Source organism: Chelon labrosus (genome assembly GCF_963514085.1).
Source record: "Chelon labrosus genome assembly, chromosome: 5".
NCBI classification, from domain to species: domain Eukaryota; kingdom Metazoa; phylum Chordata; class Actinopteri; order Mugiliformes; family Mugilidae; genus Chelon; species Chelon labrosus.
In genome coordinates this window covers 11,144,641-11,166,584 of record NC_140341.1, presented here as the reverse complement: position 1 = coordinate 11,166,584, position 21,944 = coordinate 11,144,641, and the positions used below count along the sequence as shown (strand labels likewise).

At 45.1% G+C, this 21,944-nt stretch overlaps 1 protein-coding gene across 1 annotated transcript in view; it reads left to right on the top strand.

The window, feature by feature from the left end:
- The first annotated feature begins 745 nt into the window (after positions 1–745).
- Positions 746–21,944, top strand: part of dachd (dachshund d) — a 90,010-nt gene continuing 68,811 nt past the window's right edge. Inside the window, exon 1 of the mRNA XM_084545347.1 lies at positions 746–1,741. Within this exon, the coding sequence (XP_084401473.1) occupies positions 1,185–1,741 (557 nt within the window). The 5' untranslated portion in view covers positions 746–1,184. The remainder of the gene's footprint in view (positions 1,742–21,944) is intronic.

The following is a 21,944-nucleotide window of genomic DNA, read 5'->3' as shown; positions in this document are numbered from 1 at the left end:
TTTGTAAAATTAGAGTTCATGAACTTTTTAACCTCTGACCCCTGACACAGAAGACATGTCGTTACGCACCATTCTTCTGATCACCTGTAGTTCTGAAACAAAAAAGCCATCGTGAGCCGCGAGATGGACAGTTAATGAAACAGCCGCTGACAGGAACTAATATAACTTTTGGAAAACAGTCTGTTGGAGATTAATCATTGCGGTTTGACTTTAATTAGAAGACGCACATACGCATTATCTGACAATATGCTCCTTTCATATGCTGTAATCTAAATGGGGATTTAATGCGGAGCGTGCGCCCAAAAACAACAATTTGTTCACGTTGTATTTTGCTGTCCGTTCATGCAAAATTGCTATTGCCATTTTAGCTGTGTAGACACTGTAATTAGATGAGACATATGATCCTTTCTCACAGATAGGGTGGTCTTTCCACAGTGACTCATAGTGGCACGCTCAGTCAGAAAATATGACAATTGGAACATCGGCGTTAAGGTTTTCGATGCGCTGCAGTGTAAATGCCTGGATTTAAGATTATTTGACTATTGCAAAAATGCCTCCGCGCAGTCCCACAATGTGTGAAAGTTTCTCCTAACACCTTTTTTTCAGCTCAGAATCACAGTGGTGAAGTGGGTTTTAAATGCTAGGGGCGTGCAAAGCCCCAGTGAAGGAGCAACCTGCACCTCAGCTGAAGTTACAGCCAGAAATAACTCCAAACTAAAATCCCTCTTAGCGCAGGAAATCATTCTCAAAGAGAAAGGCTTTTCTTTGCATCGCCGTGATCTGTGATCTGTAACCGGATCTCTCTTGTGTGGAAATTAAAAATGTATCATTTTTAACGGACCTGAAACATTTCAGCCAGTTATCTGTTCTTCAAAGGCTTCCACTGTCCCCTAGCTCCTCCCTCTTTGTACCGTGTGACAACAACAACTCATCCACAGAGCGGAGCTGCACTTTTCAGCTCATTTTCCTCCTGTCATTCCTCCTCCTATCTTTGATCATTGTCCCGCCGCTCGCCCCCCCAAAAAAAGCCTCAGTCAGCACGCCTTTTTTTTTTTCTCGGCTTTTTACTTCCCAACTTATCCGAGGAGCTAAACTCTCGTGGATTCTTTCATTTAGGGGTGTCTCGGCAGGCTGGGTTTTATACTTTGAACTTCGGCTACTCTCTTCCCCTCTTGTAGGTGACCATGGCCGTACCGGCTGCTCTGATCCCACCAACTCCTCTGGTCCCGCCGCCTCCTATCTCGACTCCCTCCGCGACGACGTCCCCGCCGTCGACAACTTCATCACCTTCTCCATCCCTGGCCCCCCCGTCCGGACCCGCACAGAACCTGTTCAGATCGGAGCTCCTCGCGACCGGCAGCCCGGGCATCCCGACCCCGAACGCGGCTCTACCCCCCGGCAAACCCGTGTACTCGACCCCGTCGCCTGTTGAGAACATACCGCAGAACAACGAGTGCAAGATGGTCGAGTTGCGCGGCGCCAAAGTAGCCTCTTTCACCGTGGACGGCTGCGAGCTCATCTGCCTTCCGCAGGCTTTCGACCTGTTCCTGAAGCACCTGGTCGGGGGACTGCATACGGTCTACACCAAGCTGAAGCGGCTGGAGATCACGCCGGTGGTGTGCAATGTGGAGCAGGTCCGCATCCTCAGAGGTCTCGGCGCCATCCAGCCCGGGGTGAACCGCTGTAAACTCATCTCCAGAAAAGACTTCGAGACTCTCTACAACGACTGCACCAACGCGAGGTTAGTAAAGACCTCTGTTGTGCCTTCTTCATTTTTTTATTTTTTTTTTTTTTTTGGTTTAAATGTCCTCTCTAAGACGGCCGTGCGTAAAGGCGCAGGAGCAAGAAAGGGGGAGACATTTTTCATTTACAAAACAAGCGGTGTAATTTCTTAAGGCCGAATTTTTTAAAAAATGGGACTGTTAACAGCACACGTGAAAGTGCGTGGATGTGCTTCGTGGTGTGTGTGTGTGTGTGTGTGTGTGTGTGCCAGGCTCCATCCAAACGTCGGGTTGTGTGGTGTGTGCTCGTAGTTGTGTTTTGGGCAGGAAGACCCCAGCGCGCTTCGCCAGTGAAAAAAGTTAAGTGAAAGTTTTTTTAACACGTGCGGGGGAAAAGCTGTGCCATGATGGATAGCCTGTCTACCTCAGAACAAATGAATCGATAATATAGGCTGCACCTCGGTTGAGTTTCACAGGGCTGTTGAATAAACTTAAGGTGTGGAGCTGCCACTGCAAACAACAACAAAATTATTATTGCACAAATAATAGCCAGTCATATATATATATATTTTTTAAAACATTTTATTTTAGCTCAGTTTTATTGTTTAAGGAGTGATATAAAATCAGACTGCTCCTAATTTTATGCCTTGGCCACAAGGGTGGTATGATTTAAAAATATAATAACTTCAATTTGCAGAAAGTAAATAAGAATGACCCTGATTATTAGATTTAGAGAACATATTTTATTTTCATAGCACTGAAAGCGAGGACTTTTCTTAAGCTTGACACACTACATTTTTAGGACTCTAGTTGAAAAACAGTGTACGAAGCTACACTTTGTTTTTGCACTCTGTAAGACCTAGAGATAATTCACTTACACGAGAACACACAGCTACAAACACGACACACCTTAATTTAATGTCCCTCATTTCTAAAAAAGCAAACAAAGAGGCGACCGAGGGATGGCCATGAGGTGATCGAGGTGGAACAGCTGCACGTGTGAAAAATTAAATTACCCTGCATTACCAGATCGCATATTCTGGGGTGTTACACCTTTTATAAAGCTTAAAATAAATGGAGTGATTTAAGCAGAGATCAATATTTGATTAAAAGCCGTTTTTATTGTCCTGTTGCTCCGAGCTTTGATGTATCGCTGAGTCTCGAAGGATGGTTCAGCCTGGTCAAATTTACCATCTCACCTGTCACTATGATTGATTCCATATTGATCCCCCTGCTCAGAAATGAGCTGGAAATGCAAATATGATGGAAAGGCTCACATCAGTGGGGAATAGCAATAAACACACTTTGAATCACTTTGAGTCTTAGTTTAAAGGAAACCTGCATCCTTTTTGCAAAATTACTGTGTTGGGTTAAACTGAAATTGGAGCCACATGTCACGCAGCACATGTCACGCAGATTATTTTTATGCGCGATTTAGCGTTATTAAGATCTGCACGAATGTAGTTTGATCATCAAAGCGTTGCTGGTATCTTAAAAAGCGTGTTTTTATGCCTTGTCAGAAAACACAAAAATCAAATAACTCGCACAACAGTTTGAGGAAGAGAGAGGGATATTATTACAGCAGGTCAATTATAATTTTAAACCTGTTTGTCATGTACTTCCTTTATTAAAATTGAGTGCAACTTACAGTTTTTGCAGTCACTAAACACCGTCCCCATTGTCTTTACGCTTGCTTTGAAACAATCAGCCTCACACATCTACGTACACACAGTACGTGGAGCTTATGAATTATGCTGCAGCTTCGTATTTCCATTCCACTCACAATCGTCTCAGCAACTCACCTGTGCACTTTGGTGCTTAAGCAGAATTTACATAAAGCATCAAGGGAGCAGACCCCCCCCTACCGCCACCGTACCACCCACCCCTCCTCCTATAGAGCGGAACATAGCGTGCGGTGATCCTCCCCAGCCTGGCGTGGGGATTCAGGTGACAAAGTATGTGGTTGAACTCTCCGGGTTGTCAATGGGGGGATGGCCAGCGATGGGGTTAAAGGATAATGCAGTGCCTCGCGTCGCTTTAATGACGCTAAAGTGCTGGGCTATTACGGGCACATGGACAGGACTGTAATTGTCTCTGAAAGCAGCCAGGTTCTCCTGGTGCTGGGCTGAAATCAATCACTCAGACCCGGCCTGCCCGCCTGCCTGCCCCATTTGGAGAATTACATCATGGAACAGTGAGGCATCCGCTGGATAAAAGGCTTCTGTTACTTAGAAAGAGTTGATTTTATTTGCAGGGATGTGCGCTTTGCTCCGTCTGTCATTGAATTGCCGCTGACAAAATGATCAGTTTGAGTAAACAGGACACAGGTTGCCCTGCAGGTGAAAACAAGTTCCCTCTCCAAAGTCGATGTTCCGTTTTGCACCGACTTACTGTCAGATGGAAAGTATCCGAGTTCACCGGTTAACCTGCTCGGGTTACACAACAACAGCCTGCTGCCCGAGATAGTTTAGCGTTTCATCTCACCCCATTACAACAATGTCACTACTCGTTTTTTTATACAGTGGCAGAGTGATAACAATGAAGTGAATAATACTCCTGTACAATGGGTCTTACTATTTCACATGCTGCTTTTCCCCCCTCCCACAGTCTATTGTGTTAAAACAACACTACTCTCATTTTGCACACAGTGTGAATGTGAATAGCATCACAGAGCACCAGTGCGTCCCGCTGCTTCAGTTTTGATGTGGACGCAAACAAGCTCCAACCAAATTGTTCCCTACTATGCCTACTTTAGCATAACTCTGTTTGAACACTTTAAATGGAAAAAGGTGTTGTTCAGAAGTGTGTGTGTGTTGGAATTTAGTCTGTGTCAGTGATGGATTCGGAGACGAGAATTTATAATTAAAATCCCTTTCTCGGCTTTACATCGAGTGTTTGAACGGTTCTCACTACGGGTAATTATTGCTCATCTCTAAAAATACTAGGGATGTAGTAATTCTCGACCCCTTCATTTTCTTAAGGACTCTCGTGCCAGATTAGCAGTGTTCGCTGTTGCTCCCACACTGATCCAGGTGCAGTAATCTCCCCTACATTATGACTCTGGCCCTCCAGGAGCCCTCCAGGAGCCCTCTGTTCCAGCTACTTGTTTTCCTTTTCATTTTCCCTGCGGTGGGATGAAAAAGGTTCTTATTGCTGTGTGACACTTGAACTCTCTGAAAGGTTATTATAACACGAGGGGCGGTGCAGAGATATCGCATATCTCTCATTGGTTTGCTTTGTGGAGGCTGGCTATCCGATGCTGGGGCGCAGAAATACAGCAGTTAATTGACAATCATTGTCTACCCCTGAAGGTTAACCACACGCCCTAGACAATGTCCCACCACTGGGAATGGGATGGCTTTTCACTTACATGCCCTTCTTAAATAGATTTCCCCTTGGTTTGTTTCAGTCAAACAGACCTCACCCTGAAACGTTACAAGTGACAGGTCGCCGCGAAGCCGCCTTTTCCTTTAACGAATATATCTAATTGATACTGATATGACAGCAAGTGTTGCGAGAGCTATCACCTCTCTTGTTCCTATTTCAAGAGTGTTTATGCCTAAACACACATATTTGCAAATGACGGTAATTGTTTTGTTTAGCGCTCAGTGTGAGCTGCCACTGAGGGTGCCAGCTTGTCTCTCTCCCTCCTCTCCTCTGCTGAGCTCTCTTATAATATATTTGTTTTCTACAAGGCACGGATGTGTTTACAGGTACTCAGGGGAGATTTCTGGATTCCATTCAAATCATTCCCAGTCAGAGTGGGTGCTAAGATACCCGTCACCCAGCAACCACATCCAAGAGGGAGCTTGGGCGATAATAACTTCAAAAACAGAGTGACAGATGCCTGATTAGAGAGAAAGAGAGAAAGAGGGAGAGAGAGAGAGAGGGCAAGAGATAATGGTATACAAAGCTGTTTAAAATACAAATCTATTGAAGTACTTTCTGGAAAGCCAAATTGGCTCTTATGTTGTGTGTTGTTCTTCATTGGAGTAAAAAACATTTAAAGTTCTGCCTTTTTTCTTTTCTTTTTTTTTTTTTTTTTTCATTTTTAATCCTTCAGTGGGGATCTGCTAAATTTGATTAGGTACAGTACACGTGCTCAAGTCAACTGTGCAGTTGGCAGATGGTGGCAAGGTGTTTTTCTCTTTTTTTTTTTTGCAAACAAATAGTCTCCTTGAAAGTCAGAATCGCTTTATTGACTTGACATTCACTCAGTTGGAACAAGAGCAAATTAAAACATTTATTATTATTATTTTAAAAAGGAAAACTCCGCCGAGTGGCTCAGTTTAAAACAAAAAAGAAAAAAAAAGAAGCAACATTCGGTTTCTTCATTTCTTTTGTGATGAGTATTTCTGCAGCTTAAAGCGAAGCCGGGGCGAGACTGTTGAAACTGCAGATTTCACTTGTTAGAGAGGCTTTGTTTGACACTGTCTAATGTCATTTGTGGATTTAGAGGCTATTTGCATGGCAAAGAGGCCTGTATTGTTAATTTGCCTGTTGGATGCATTAGTTGTCCATGCTCCTATCTTATTTGCATGCCTTTACTGGATCAGCAGCAGCAGCAGCAGCTGAATTACCAATTAATGCTTTTGCAAAATGAAACGGTATGAAATCACACGTTGACATCGGGCCTTTCTACATTGATTAGCGCAATTAAATGTATTTATTTTTACTCTTGTTCGGCAGCTGCGGAAATCTATCTGCCAACAGGAGCAATCACTCATATTAAACTAGATTTGCTAACAGTGATTTTACCTGATGATTTTACATTTGAGAGTGATTGCCTAACACGCCAGGAATAGATTTTTTTGGGTCGTGCTGATTCCCATTCTGCTCGTTCCCTCGGAGCTCTCTGCCTTGTCTTTACTTACGGGCCCCTTCACATTACAGCACATTTAGGGAGCATGGCGGAAGTCACTGACGCTTGTACCAGGATGTTAAATGCTACTGACAGAAGTTAGAGGGAGCAGATGAGATTTCCTGATTGGAGAAGGAATGCAGACCCTTCCCTGGCTCTGTCTAATATGGTCACATAGAGAAATTGATTTTCCTCAGAAATTAATTAATTTTTCATATAGCCCAAAGCTGGAGTTTAAAAAAGAGTGCACACTTGCTGGTTTCCTATTTTCCCCCTTTTTTAAAGAATTATTGCCTAATCATATTAATACTTTTGCCCCAAGGATGAAAAGATAATTGTACAAATGCATTTGGAAATATGTATCACTGAGTATTTATGATTAAATTATGCAAATAACTCCGCTCCCATCCTTCGTGGGCCCAGATTGTCTAATTAGGATTGATATGGCGAATAGATGTTGGGGAATCTGAATACAAGCATGTCCAAAGAGCAGAAAATTGAAAATGACAAGGCTGGAATCCTTAAAAAGTGTGTTGGGTTTTTTTTTTTTCCTCCCCCCTTCTCTGTCTAATTCAGCGTGGCTGTATCAGGAGTTAATTTTCCCCGGCTTCATTTCTCGTCTGAGCTGACAGGAAAAGGAATCCATCAGGGAAGCAATCTCAGATGGGATTCCACAAATTTCCTCTACTTGTTTTTTTCTCCCCCTCTTCATTTTGGTGGAGGCTATCAGGGATGAATCTTCTCCTGAGTAAACATGCAGATGTTATTCCTCCAATGTTTTCTGAGCTCTTTGCTCAATACAAAGGACTCCTCCTTAATAATTGAAGTATATTAAGAAAGGAATGTCATCCAACAAAAAGCCCTTTGTACTTTTGGAGTTTCGGTCAAGTAATCCTCGTCGTATTATACGAGCTGTTTTTCTATTTCACATAGAGTTAGAAAACACTACACAAGCTGGTTTTTATCTAAGGAGAATATTTACCCAATATCAAGTAATTTAAATCACATTTGTTAAAGTTTAATATAACAATGATCTGAGCTAGAGTGTATTTGTGCCTGGTGGATGTTGGGCATGCATACACAACAGTTTTTTTAAATAAAAAAAAACACAATAAAGTGATATTGGGGCGTCTTCCTATTTCAATAAGCCAACGCTGGAAAATGTGGCTTTTAAAATCCTTGCGGGATCTGCCCAAGCGCCGACAGACAGACACGCCGAACACAAGACGCCAGTACGAGCCAACAGTTACATGTAATTTAACAAGAGCGGCGTACCTTGCTGGGCTCAGCGGTACATCATAGAAGAGAAACTGGGGAGGAAATGACATCGCTTTCCACCCTTTCTTCTTCTGTTGTTAGCTTCAGATGAACGGCACGGCACAGGAACAGCTCCAGTGCCTCCAACAGTATCTATTAAAGGGCTGATTGTTATCTAATCTTTACCTGGCGCTAGCTGGAAAAGCCCCGAAGCTAATGACACTTGAGACTAGCAGCACATTTCTACGGTGGTTCAAAGCGTCTGCTCAGTCAATACCTTCCGATGAGGAGGAAAAAAAAAAAAGCTAAGAATACAGCCCCACAGCTATTTTTGTGAATCTGAATTCACTTAGACACCAGAAACACTTTATGCAGTCAATTTGTTGCATTGAATTAAAACTAAACAAGCTCGCTTACAAGCTACTTAAAACAGGCTCCTGTTGAGCCAGCAGGCTAGACGCCGTAAACTCAGTTTCAAAGACTCTGGTGTTCATTTTATCTCATCCTAGAGCCTGTTGAAGAAAACGAGGAAGGAAATGAAGGATTTAAACTGATAAACTGAACATTAGTGACTGATAGTAAAGGATTATTATTATTGTTTTAATCTTCACTCATTCATTCGTTGTAGTTGGCTACAAACAGCAGATGCATGCATAGGCTATGCAGATATCATTTAATACATTTGTAGGTCATATCTAGCCATGTTCGACAACAGACGTTTGACACTGATTGGCAGATTGTTCCAGATCTGTCCTTCAAACTATTAAAAAAAAAAAAAAAAAATCGCCATAAGCTTAATTCTCCTCCATCAAAATTTTGTAATTAATCTTAAGGTCACTGTCAGCTGAATGTTTCCTTAGCAAAAAAATAAGAAGTTAAAATACAAAAAAAAAAAAATTTACTTTTTTTTATTAGCTTTTAAAGAATATTATCAATATTGTTACTCAAAAAAAAAATAATACAAATCATCTGAGCTTGGTATTAAGGTGTTAATTGTACAATGGTTTCATTTACAATATAGAATCATTTCACTTGTTGGTAGGTCAGAGTTAACTAATCAGCTCGTCTCTGCTGTGCTGTGAGACGATAAGGTCTGCAAGTCTGGCTTTTATCCACAGACACACACACACACAGAGAGAGAGGGAGAGAGAGAGAGAGAGAGAGCCACACCCAGGGCTTGCTTCCTGATGGCTCTGCACACCTGTAGAGGTTATGAACGGGGGTATCAATATCACCGGGTCAACACATTTTCATCTAACACTGACATCTCTCTCTGCCTCTCACCCCTCTCTCTCTCTCTCTGTCCCTCTCCCTCTCTCTGCCTCTGTGTCCCCGCCTGTAAGCCTGGTGAGAATATCGGTGGGAGCCTTTATTGGTTGCAGCGCTTGCGTTTCTCTCCTCGTAGACTCAAATGTCACCGTCTCCCTGATGTTTCTTTAAAATCGCCTGTGCCACCACTTGCTGTGGCGCCTGGCTATTATTACCCTCCTCTTAAAGAGTGACAGTCGGGTCCTCGGGAAGGCGCGACACAAACCTCTGTGGATGGAGCTGTAGTGCTGTGTCAAGCCGGCGCTACCGGCCAATCAGATAGCAGGAAATGAGCCACTGTACGTCTGGTACGCCGGCGGTGGAGAAGTCAAGAGTCGCTACAGTTGAGTTTCATGCTTAGAAATCCACTGTATCACTCAAAGTTTTTATTTGATGGGAACCATTTTAACTCTCTTAACTCTTCTATTTCTGTCCACACATGTGCTGATGCCCCCGAAAGCGACGTGTTGCAGCAGACATGTGTGTCCCCCAGTAAATCCCCAGCAGTGCAGAAAATACACTGAGACATGTTCTCTATGGAAATAAACACGGTTATTATAATAAAGCGGCCCTTGGCTGAAATGGTCTGTCCACATACATTAACCCTGTGTAACTTGCACATTAGGAGCGTGTGCATGTGCATGTGGGCTGCTCAGTGAGTGAGAGAGAGATGGTGAGAGAGAGAGAGGGAGGGAGAGTGAAAGAGAGAGAGAGAGAGAGCGAGAGAGAGAGACACCCTCGCGAAACTTCACATATGAATGGTCTTGTGTGAAAAGGAGGATGAATTGAGTCAAGCTGACATAGCATGCCAATAAGCTTTGTCTCATTTCCAATGCCGTATTCATTTGTGCCACAGAGAGATTTATTGCATGATTGACAATTATGAGAGGGTGACCTAGTTCTTTGTGACGGAACAAAAATGGTTTTCATCAGTTGCCTTTGCTGTCTTTTTGCATTGTGTGTGTGTGTGCTTGTGTGTGTGTGTGTGACGCTCCCTGGTAAAGAATAGGGATAGCCTCGGTGCAATGAGATACTTTTTTCCCCCCCCCCTGCAACTATTGAGACTCATGCATTTTTCTAGTAATGGCTTCATATATTTTGCATAGAATCACATCATCCACTATGTCTGTTCCACAGCAGAAAAAATGAATTTCCTACCCCATTAAGCAATGTGAGCTGTCCAAATGGATCACGTTAAAGTGACGTTTTTACGAATGCTCTTCAATCTCCAACTTTGGCGGGGGAATAAAAAGAAAAAGGAAGTGATATCCCTGTCTGTGAATATGTGTGTGTATATATATATATCTTGAAGCCATTTTCTATCACTGCTTGCTGTAGTGTATTATCTGCTGTATTATTGTTTTTACTTGATCATCCAAATCGCAAATACACTCATCCCCCCTTTTTACGGCTGTGGCTGTCACTAAAGGGCTTCATTTGTGCCACACATTCCTTTATTCCTTTATTCCTTTCTGGTTCACTCTACCTGTCTGTTAAGAGTTGTGTGTGCTCGCCTGTGTGTGGCTTTCGTGTGCGATACTCGCGCGCGCCCAGTCAAGCTTAGATTACTACGACTGTGAGGAGGAAGTCTCCGCTCCTCCTGGGACTACTGCTTGACTGGCCCCACAAATGATACAAGCCAGGGTTTAGTTGGGAGTTAATATCCTGCAAAATTGTCCTGCACAGCCTTGGCAGAATGTGGATGATTAAATGACACAAGCATATCAAAAACATTTTTCTCAGACTAGTGGCTGTTAAGTGTCGCGCCGGTGCAGCCCGTCTCCCAAGGTTACCATTAAAAGGAAAGGGAATATTCAGCGGGAAGTGGGTGTCATTGAGCCGTGATTGTGCGCGCTTGCGTGTTTGTGTTTTTGCATCCGTGCACCTGTATCGGCGCGTGTGTGCGCACGCTTTAGATGTTTCCTGTAATGCTCTGTTTGAGTGGTAATAGTAATATCTCAATAGGATTTCAGGGCCTCATCGAGAGGTTTGGTAGAAGGTTGAGGGGACGTATGCTAATTGTGCCTGAGAAGACTCGTCCCTCTCAGAAACATATCCCACTAGAGTTTTCCTTCTTGTTCACTGGATGCCAGACTTCCCCCAGTGACGAAAAAAAAAAAAAAAAAAGAGAGAAGCTTGAGGCTCCAAAGCGATCCATTTTATCCTTTCTTTTTCAAAGGATGCAATGCTTTGTTTTAACCTCCGCAGGAAAGGAGATGAAAGGCAGTGTAATAAAGCCGAAAGGTCTTTCTGTAGTTATCAAATGGCCTTTCACTCCTGACCTTTAAGATGCCACAGTAGGAACTGGAGACAATGCTAGAAATACAGATCGGATTTCAGAGATCAAACACCTCTTTGTGTAGTTTACTTGCGCCGAGAAGAAAGAACAACCTTTCACAGCACATCATTTGAACATGGGAGAACATAAAAACCCAAAGATATTTGGAAAAGAATGAACTTGCCTTGTCAGCACCTGCACAGATCAAACACTTATAAAGTTGAAGTAATGCGGCGTCGGATTTGTTTCCTCTTTCTGAGATGATCTCGACGCGGCAATGAGAGGGGGAGAGCATTCATGATCATTTGAGAGTAATCTCTCTGTGTTTGGAAGTGTAAACATGCATCTGCAGCGCTGTTTGCAGTGCTTTTTACATTATCACTCACCATTATATAATGGAAACCTATTCACGCAGCAGTGCTGTTTACTTTTCTTATTAGCAATAACATTATCTTAAATACTGCTGTCCACCTTAGAGCCTTTTACAATGGACAATCAAAAAGCCCAAACCAAAGACTGCAAACCTGGTCTATTGCAGTTCTAAGTTAAGTTTCTGAGCTGTACTTGCTGCACTCTGAAGTCTTAAACCCCCAGTTTTACACATAAGTAATACTGCAATAATTATCCATTAGCTTGGACACGGTGCTGAGACACAACGTGCAGCTGATGGTTATATGTGTGATGTGGGAGGTTCAGGCTCAGGTTATTCGAAATGACAAGCCGCTGCACTGTAGTGACAGGCCTACAATATCCAGCAGCCTATTTTTTCAATCGCGTCCATAGACGGGCCGACTGCGGAGACGGCGCTAATCATGCTCTTAGATGTAGAGCGTTATCAGGACTCACGATGGCACCCAGCATTCCTGTCATTCTCGGCATTCTGCGGAGGGGCACTCGCAGTCTGAGGGTGGTGCCTTCGGGCCTCGGAGGGCTCTGTGTGAGAGACCCAGCCGGGGCCCTGCTGGGCTGGGCCTGTTGACAGTTCCTTGGCAGTGTTGTCTCAGCAGGAAGACATCAGTTGGAGCAACAGAGAGGCTGTGGATGAAGGCTGTCTGGTCAGCAGAGAGAATGGAGTTGGAGAAGATTAGGCTTCACCCGCGGGTCATTGTGTTCCCAGAGCAGGCCCGAGCCCGACGGCCCCCAGTATTGTTAAAGGGAAAGGTCAGGCCCAATGACCAGGCTAAGCCTATTAAACAGCCCGCACTACTTCTTCCTGGAAACCTGACTGTGCTTTCTCTTAACTACCGAGTAGGGGAAAAAATCAGCTTTGAACAGCTGAGCTCGGCCATATCCTGATGTGAACTAGAGACCATGGCTAATTGAAAAGAATATTACTGTATACTCATATGGAGGCATTGCAATCATGCTTCTTCATAACACCAGGCAGCAATTTCACATCGCGTGTTTCCTTTTTTTTTTTTAAAGTACCACTAATTGTTTCGCAGAGCCCTGCCGTTGGTACGCTGTGCAGTGTGTGCGCTAGGCAGCTGGAGGTTTGCTGACAGATCCTACCAGTGTGCGAACAAATCCTCACATTTATATCCTCTCAGTGCTAAATGCTTATGTACCGCATTCATAAGGTCGTCTGAGCCCCAACACGCTCCCATAAGTCTCCTTTAGCTGTAGTGATGGCTGGTGTCAGGGATGTCTGCCGAATGAAAGGAAACACAGGCAGATAGCGTTTGATCCGTGATGGAGATGAGTCCACACAGGAGTAGAGCTAGTGATTAATAATGGTGCATCTGGGTAAAAAGGATGTCATCCCCTGGACGTCTAATGAAAGCTCTTGAACATATCTGGGAGAGGCGATATGTTGACAGTGGATGATGCAAATGAGGCTAAATGTGAGAGGAAACCTGAAATGAATCACCCCGCTGTCTCCGCCGCGCTGGTGTGCGTGCGCGCACGGCCGCGCGCGCGTGTGCGCCCCGACTAGCAGCCAGCCGTTTACGTCGTACAAAGCTCGGTTTGACACTCTCCCTCCTTTGTCTCAAACTGCTAACTGTATTTAATTTCACATCTTATCGGGCCGGGCTTTGTCTGTCTGTGAGTCTCTGCACAGTGGAGGCGACCCCCGGAGATAAACTCTGTCAGGCTCTGGGGTGATTTATTAAATTCTGATTTCTGTGAAGGACTTTAATGTCGAGGGGGTGGGAAGAGTGGGAGGGTGGACGGGGGGGGGGGGGTTGGCGGCGGAGAGGGGGGGGTAGTGGTGGCGGCGGCGGCGGTGGTGGTGGTGGTGTGGGGGAGAAAATATGTCGCAGGTGTCTCTGCCAGCTCCGGGCACTGTTCTCTCTCCATTACCAGCATTGTTAGGTATAGAGAGGCAGGAGAAAAGAGAGAAGTAGGAATCTATGCTGAATTTCCTGTCTTTGTTGTGGCAGTGGGCTTGTTTTTTCCCTGTGTTCCAGACCAGAACAGCACTATCAAATCTTACATGTTTGGATTGGAGATAATGAACAAGAGTGTGGAACGTGGGTCGGTTTCACTGAGGGCTCAACTCTGCCCCGGTTAGCTGTTATAGCTCCATGCTAATCTTCCTCCCGACACCCAAAAAGGGGTGCTCTCACCCTCTATATAAATCTATTAGGTAAATCCTTTGACCTTATCGGCCTCCTTATCCAACCCCCCTATATTTGAATAAAGCCTGATGTCAAGGCTCGGGTGACGTTTTCTGACGACTTCAGCAGATTTTACGGGGCGGCTGTTACAGCCTACCCGGACCCGGCGCTTCAATTTAAAATATTTTCTTGTTAAGCACACTTCGCGGGTCAATTGCGACCATACCGAGGCTCAACACGTTAATTTTAATATCGTTTTATTCATCTCAAATGCACCAGCTCCTCCCTCTTGAAACCTATTTTACATTTCTCTTTCATATCACCTTAATCTAAATTGATGTGTTATCATACATGGATCTCGGAGGAGGGGATCAAATAATGACTGTCAGTGGCGCACGCTCCACCACTGTGTTTTCTTGAACGTAATTTGGCCCTTCCGCGTTATAAAATATGCTTTAAAAGTCGAAGTCGCAAGGTGCTTTTCATACGACCCTTCCCTTTGTGAGAAGTGTTTTTTTTTTTATTAAAAAAAAAAAGAGAACAGAGCTGTAAAAGTGATGTGTTGCTTCCCCTCATATCTCTGAAGCAGTTTGATCAAAAGGTAATATTGGCGAGGGCGCTCCTGGTTCTTGTCTTCTGCACGCTCCTTCCCAAAGGGCTCTTTTCTGTGTGACACCCCGGCTCTGGAAAGCGATGAGCGGATGGTAAAGAGTTGTGGATTCTGTATTTATTTACTGCTGGTATTGAAGAAGTTAATGGAGGACCGTGGGCCCTGATGCGTGAAGGGCTGCATGGGACAGGACTTCTTGTCTTAGATGCAGAACTATATAGAAAGCCGGGCTGAACGCGTACATCAAACCGCACGGACGTGCGAATTGCACAGCTGCCCACACACCGGTGCTTTATATATCAAACAGTTTACCCCCTCTCTGTCTTTCTCTTCACATTGTTCTTCCCAAAACAGGACATCTCCCGCTCTGAGGACAGCCATTAAATCAAACCGAGAAGATGAGTTTGCAAAGCCAGGAAACTCGATCCTGCTTGTGCTTCTACAAAACACTCAAAACAGCCCCCCAGCCCACGAAAAATAGCTCAATAAGATGGGTTTAAATACACTTTCTCTCTTGCAGAGGCAGAGTTTGTTTGACCTAGTGTGCACACCCTGGTTAGCAGGTTTGATTGAGCGGTGCCGGGGATCTTAGGGCCGACTCCTCTGATACCTACATCTCCCTGTCTCCATTGTTCTCTGCAAGTCAGCATCTTTTGTCTTTGCCACTGATTCGTCTTTTGATCTGTGCGAGTGATTTATCTGCATGGAATCGTTTTTCTCTCTGTTCCCCCCCTCAGGAAATTTGGAATGAGGCTGGCCTAACCTTGCCAGGGCCAAACAAAGCCCGAGAGCTGATCTCATGTATTTTGATGCTGTTTGTGAAAACGACACACACACACACACGCGCACACACACACACACACACACACACACACGGCCCAGACTTCGAGAGGGATGAAAAAAAAAAAGAGAAAAAAGCACCCTGATGCCTGATGGTGTCCGTTGTTTTGTGTTTTTCCTCCAGCAGATGTAAGCACCTCCAGCACAATTTCCATTTGGAAGTGACATGTTTTTCAAACTCTAAATGATTAAATGGTAGTAAGTGGATTTAAGTGGACACTTCTCATGCACACGGCTAGACAGCTCCGTGCAGGGGCCCTCTGGGAGCGCAAACCCTGCACGCCGTTGGGCTGAGATCGCCAGGTAGGGCTGATACAACGGGGGACCCCGGTATCTTCCGACTGCAACAGTTTTCCCTCTGTTTGCCTGGCTAAAAAACGCCAGAGGTTGGGGGGGGGGGGGGGGGGATTGGAGTTGACAACCCTGAGGGGATTGGAGCTGTTTTCCTTGTGCGCTTTTTTTCCACCCGCCCTCATGTGCAGCTGTTATAGCCTCCTCCCTCCTCCTACCAGCTGCCAGAGAGGGAGAGAGACTCATAGAAAGACAGAGAGTGAGAAAGGGAAAGAGAGCCTTAGTGAGAGGGAAGGGTAGGAGGGGTGTGTGTGGGGGGGGGGAGTAAACACAACCACTCAACACCTGCTGCCCGGTGAAGAGAAAAGGTGTGCAGGAGAGAGGGGAAAAGCGGAGGGGGGGGGGGGGCAGAGGTAGGTGGTTAGGGAGAGGCGACATGAGTACAAAAGCTTCAGAATGTGTTAATGTGGGAGTGAGGATTGTGAAAAAAACAAAGATTAGAGGAGAGACAGGTGGGGGGGATATGCAGGTAGGCTACAGTATCACCCTCTAATGTTTCTAAGCGCTCCCTTATGCGCCAAAGCGTGGTTATCTTTAGTGGTAATCTTGGAAAAGTATAAATAGATATCTTTGTTCCAGAGGCAGGAGTCTCATTGCTCCAGATGTTTACGCACTTTGATCAACATTGTTTTGGGTTTGAGGCCCCGGCGTGTTTGTCTGAGATCTCAGGGAGAGGAAACTTTTCCTCAGCGACGCTAATTATTTTTCCATCACCGCCCCGTCACCGGTGAGGGCTCCTCCACGTCCACGCCGGGGCTCGCAGGCAGCAAATAGAGCACGCAAACTGCAGAAAAAAAAAAAAGCAATGTTGCGAGTGCTGTTTGCGCAATTAATGTCTCCGAGATAGCTTTCTGTTTTCTGCGGTCTGCTTCTAAAGGTTAACAAATACTAAAGCGTGATATCATTCAGACATTAGGCTGATAGGATCGCTGCCGAAAAGTTTGCGCATGCGGAGGTATTTGCTTCCTGTCCAAAATATGCGTGAGCATTTAAAAACACATGAAATAAGCAATCTTTTTAATCAGCCATTTCCTCTGTATCTGGGAAGTGCAGAGTTCCCCCCCCCCCTTATTCCGTTTGGGACCAAATTGTCAATTGGCTGACATTATCTAAACAAGAAATATTAAAACTAATTAAAGAAATGTCTCTGTGAAATCTTGATAAGGCTGAGGTTATTTTTTTTCTTCTCTCTCTCTCTCTCACTCACTCTCTCTGCAACTACTGCACTGTGCTCTGTCAGGAGCCTTGCCACAGGCTTGTCTGACTAGAGGAAGTTATGAAACTCCTACTGCCATATCATTTGCACAAGGAAGTTTCAGCCTGTTCCTCTGGCTCTGTTGACTGGAGTCCATAAAACAGCTTTATTAAAAATGACACCATTCCACTCTGTATTTGCTCAGTGGCTGCTCATCTAGATTAGGTCACATGTTGCCGTGTAGTGTGGCCAACAATAGCCGGAGTTTATGACAGATAGCAGCTGTCTGGGCTGACGGCGTTGTGATAACATATTGCATACTGTACATCTCTAAATCTGCTGCCTTCTCGCCGCGATAATCTGCTTCTGTTTTCAACAGAAAACTGTCTCAACCACAATTCAAAAGCAAGTCAGCAGTGTTCCAATTTCCTGTAACCAACTGCACATGATAGTAAATCATGAAGCCGAAGTGACACGGCAAATGCTGCACCAGCTCGGCAGGCTCGTGTGAGGCTTGTTCCGACGAATTGATGTAACGCTGTTACTTTGTATTGCACAAGTGGAGTTAAATGCTGCGAGTGAGGCAATGAGCCCCACGTTTCTCAACCAAAGCCATGGTTGCTTCTTGATAAAAGGCCTCAAATCTGTACAAGCTCAATCTCAATAACACAAAGTGTCTGCGACTTATAGGATTGGCTTGTGTGTGCATGCCCGTGGATGTATAACACAACACCACAGAGGGAACACAGAAAAGGGAGGGGGGCGGGGGGTGAGCGTTCAGAATTATGTTATGGCTGCCTCCTGTTTAGCTTTTCCCAGAGCCCCAGGCAACTGGAAGGCATCAAGGACACCTGGGTGCGACTTTATTAAAGTATGAAATGAGAGGTCAGTGACGCGGCGGTCCCACACATGACATCCTGCTGCTGGCCCTTTCTTCCCTGCCTCCTCCCCTCAGCCCAGGGCTCTGATGACTCCGCTATGAAAGTCTGTTTCATTAATCCCCCTGAGGGACCCCTCAACTGCTCTTTCTGCCGCTGATACAAATTTAATTCCTGATAGGTCTGTTAGATGGAAGCCGCGTCTATCAAGGCTTTTAATTAATGTAGCACTACTCTCTGTGTATTCGTGGTGTTTATCTGAAATTCATGACCAGGGCGAGGACGGACGGGATTGTTCAAAGATGGCTTGTTTTCCCTTTTTGGTTGAAATGTGAATTTTAATTAGACACGGTTGTTACTCTAAGGGGTTGTAAAAGGAGGCTCTGTGCTTGTTACAAGGAGGCATGTGTGCGCGCCGTGTGTGTGTGTGTGCGTGCGTTCCCAACACAACGGCATGCTTTATGTGCTCACTTACTGTCACACCTTTCCACTGTGTTTATTTTCCTCTATTAATGCCCCAGTATTTTGACGGAAAACAATGTTTTGAATGGGCTCAGGAAACTACCTACAAAAGTGCATTTGACTAAATTCTGCGGGCTTCACTGTAAATCCACAGTCTGACAATGGGCTGGCCCGGCAACTGTTTGTATTGGCAGGCTATTTCCAGCCTAATAGCTGTACAGTATCATTGTCAGCCTCTTATCATGGCAGCCACAGCCCTTTCTGACACACTGACACCTCAATGGTATGTGTGCGCCTATGTGTGTGGGTGCACGCACGGCTGCGTTTTGCACTTGTTTGCATGCGTACATCTATGTCTGGCAATTATTTCAATGTTTATACGCCCTGGTTTGTTTTTGCATGTATTTATTTCCCCTGTCAAAGTGTGTTTGTCTAAGAAAAAGTGATGAGGCCCAATAACTCCGTTTTGTTTTTTCCCCCTCCGCGAGCAGGCTGTGTGAGAAAGAGTCGCAGAGAGAAAAGGGGAGATCATGAAAGGGCCCCGTCTCCAGCTGCATCCTCGCTCCCTCGTAGCGCGGACGTTGCCTTGAGACGGTTCTGACGGAAGATTATCGCTGGCGCGGCGCGCTTCTTTTGAGTTCCATCTTTGTCCCTGAGCCTCGTTCGCGTCGAGGCTAATTTCCGCGCGCCGTTCTTAAGGGTTGTGTACGGGTTAGCTCTCGGTAGCAGAAAGCCTTTAATTGTGAGGTTTAACATTTTGCAATTAAAATCTCCCCTCATTGCTCTGAGGAATGAATGAGCCCTCTTTGATGTGCTTTAATCAGCCGAGATGTATTGTAGTTTAAGGAGCATAAAGATGCCAGATACATTTCTGATTTTAAATTGACACACTCTTCCACCTTTGAAGATGATTTTTCCTTTTTTTTTTTGCTTTTTTTTTCTGCCTGGCATAAAGCAGCGAAAGCTCAGTCCCTTGAACCCCGCTCTCAGATTCTGGGGCACAGATCTCTATCTCCCATTCTAAAGTGGCCAAACAGGATTAGGAAGAGGAGCGCTTCTGTTTCACCAGGACCAAGGAAGCGTACACAATTCACAATTCACCAGAGCTTGACTAAAGATCTTAGATCCACACTGTGACTGTATCAGCTGTTATTTTCTCACCTGTTAGAGGGGGCTTTTAGGCATCTTCTGCAAGAGACACGCCGATGTGATCAAAAGAACGTTTAAAAAAAAAAAAAGAAAAATAAAGCAGCTCTTCTTTAGATTTTTCAATTTTTTTGTTGCTGCTAATTTTTGTTGCGCCCGTTATCAAATGCTGGAAAATGTAGATTACGGTGCCTCTCTCCAGAGGTATCCTTGTTTTGCTGTATTGTTGTGGAACAAAAACGCTCATTAAGATCAGAGGGAGAGAGGGAAAAATAAAAAAAGGAAAAAAATATTCTTATTTGGAGAAAAAGAGGTGGCAGTTTGATGAAGGCTGATTGGGAGCATCTGGAGGCTGTTTTCAGAGGACGTAGCCCTGAGTGAGCAACCCTGGCATTTAAGTACAGCTCGCTCCTAGAAACTAAAAATCTCCCAGCAAGCAAATTAACGGGAGCAGGGATTTGGTAATAATGGAGGTTCTCGGCTTTTGTTTCACCGTGACAGATGGACAGTGTGCGCTCAAATTGAATTTGGCTTTAATTGCATTGTGGCGTTTATAATTTATCTGCTCCACAGACTTTGTTTACAGGTTTACGGGGTCTTGAAATGCGCTCTTTTCCCCTCTCTCTTCCACTCTTTCCTCGGTGTGTGTTTGTGTGTGCGTGTGTCTGTCTGCATGTACGTGTCGGGCCAGATCCTTTTTCATCCTCCACTACAGCAGGATAAAGGACACTGTAATTCTCTGAGAGTGTGGTGTTCATTACCGTAGCAGTTTGCCCTCCAGGGTGAATGTGTTCAATAAGCGAGATTGTCTTTTTTCCAATATACACTTAAACGGTATAAGATTGCAAATGTAAGCTCTGTAGTGCCCGTCTGCTCCGATGCTCAATGTTCAAATCACTTGGATCACTTGGGTAGGTGAACACAATATAATTAAATATCTCTCCTTTTGAATAACTCCTGCACGTGGACGCAAGGACACGCGTGTTAGCAGACAAGAGAGCGCGCCCGGCTCGCACATGCATGCATATGCACACAAGAACGGATCTGGTCGGGTTGCTTTGTACAAGAGAGAAAAGGCGACTGCTTGAGTTATTTTCTCCAGGGTCCCTGTGTAATTCTACATATGCTGAAGTGTCCAGGTGGGCCAGGTGGTTGCCTCTATCTCTTTCATGCAAGCGCAGGCGAGAAGAGAAGAGCAGAGAGAGAGAGAGAGAAAAAAGAAAAAACGTATTTGTATTTTCTCCGGGACTTAACTCGGGAGCATTTATCATGTCTGACATGCCACTCCTTGCGATACAGTGATTTCTCAAATCTCATTCTGGACACGGACGTAAAGCCATTGTCTCATTAATTTGCGTTATATTTTAGCCTTCCCTTTCCCCTCCCCTTTCGACAGACCTCCTGCAGCATCTTGCAGTGGTGATAAAGATTATATGCTTGTCTCCCGCTCCATCTAGCTCTTCTCTCCTCTCCTTATCCTAGCCTCTGCCACCCTCTAATTGATGCACCCCTGCCAATTTACACTTCAGCCCTGGCTCTGACCCCTATTAACTACCTGGCCTCACTCTCCCAGGGAAAGCACTGTGTTCAGGGAGAATCCTCCACCCCCAATCAACTCCTCTTAAGGCTGCCGCTAAACACATTTTCATACTCAGCCAGCGAGAGAAGTCGGCGCTCTCGCCAACTTTTTTTATCTGGATGAGCGAAAAGGATAAGCCAAGCTGTGGCGCTGCTCTAAAGTGTCACAGCAACACGGCAGTTCATCACTGGCAAGCCTCACGGTCATTCGACAGAGGTTATTTATTTAGTTATTTTTTTTCCCTCCCCGCCCTTAGATTACTGTCCCAGTAACGCCTGCACCAACCACTTGTCATTGTCTTTTTTCGGTTGTCCTAGATCAGGAGTATTTTGAGGAATGTCCGCTCTGTTCTCTGTACCTGTCCCAGAAGTCCGCCCATGTGGGTTTTACTCGAGGAAGAAAGAGAAAGTGTCCTGTGTGTGTGTGTGCGCGCCTCAGCGGCATTCAGGCTGCGCGCCTCCACCGGCCGCGGCGTGTTTGTGGTGGGCTTAGCTCGGCGTTCCTGCTCCAGGTTTCACTTGACCCGATGTTATGTCATCACGAACATTCTCTGGGGGTCCAGACTCGGCGCTGATTAAAGGACAGCAGATAATCGCGCGTGCTCGCGTGCGAACCGTTTATCGTCTGTGTTTATATTTAGATAATATGGCCGACTGAAGTGGGCACATTTAGAGTAGCGGTTCCCGGGATGCAGACACTTCAGAGGGGTTAGTCACGTAGTTACTTGCTTTTTTTCTGTGTGCACCAGCAGACATGGTATGTGTACAGGGTAATGTAGTAGGGAATCATTCTGTGTTCTCGATTAACAGTAATCACAAAGCAATTGGAGCGTGAAAAATGAATTTGTTTCTTGCAATGCAAAACTGTTTCACACGGCAAACTTATTAATCACGCTGC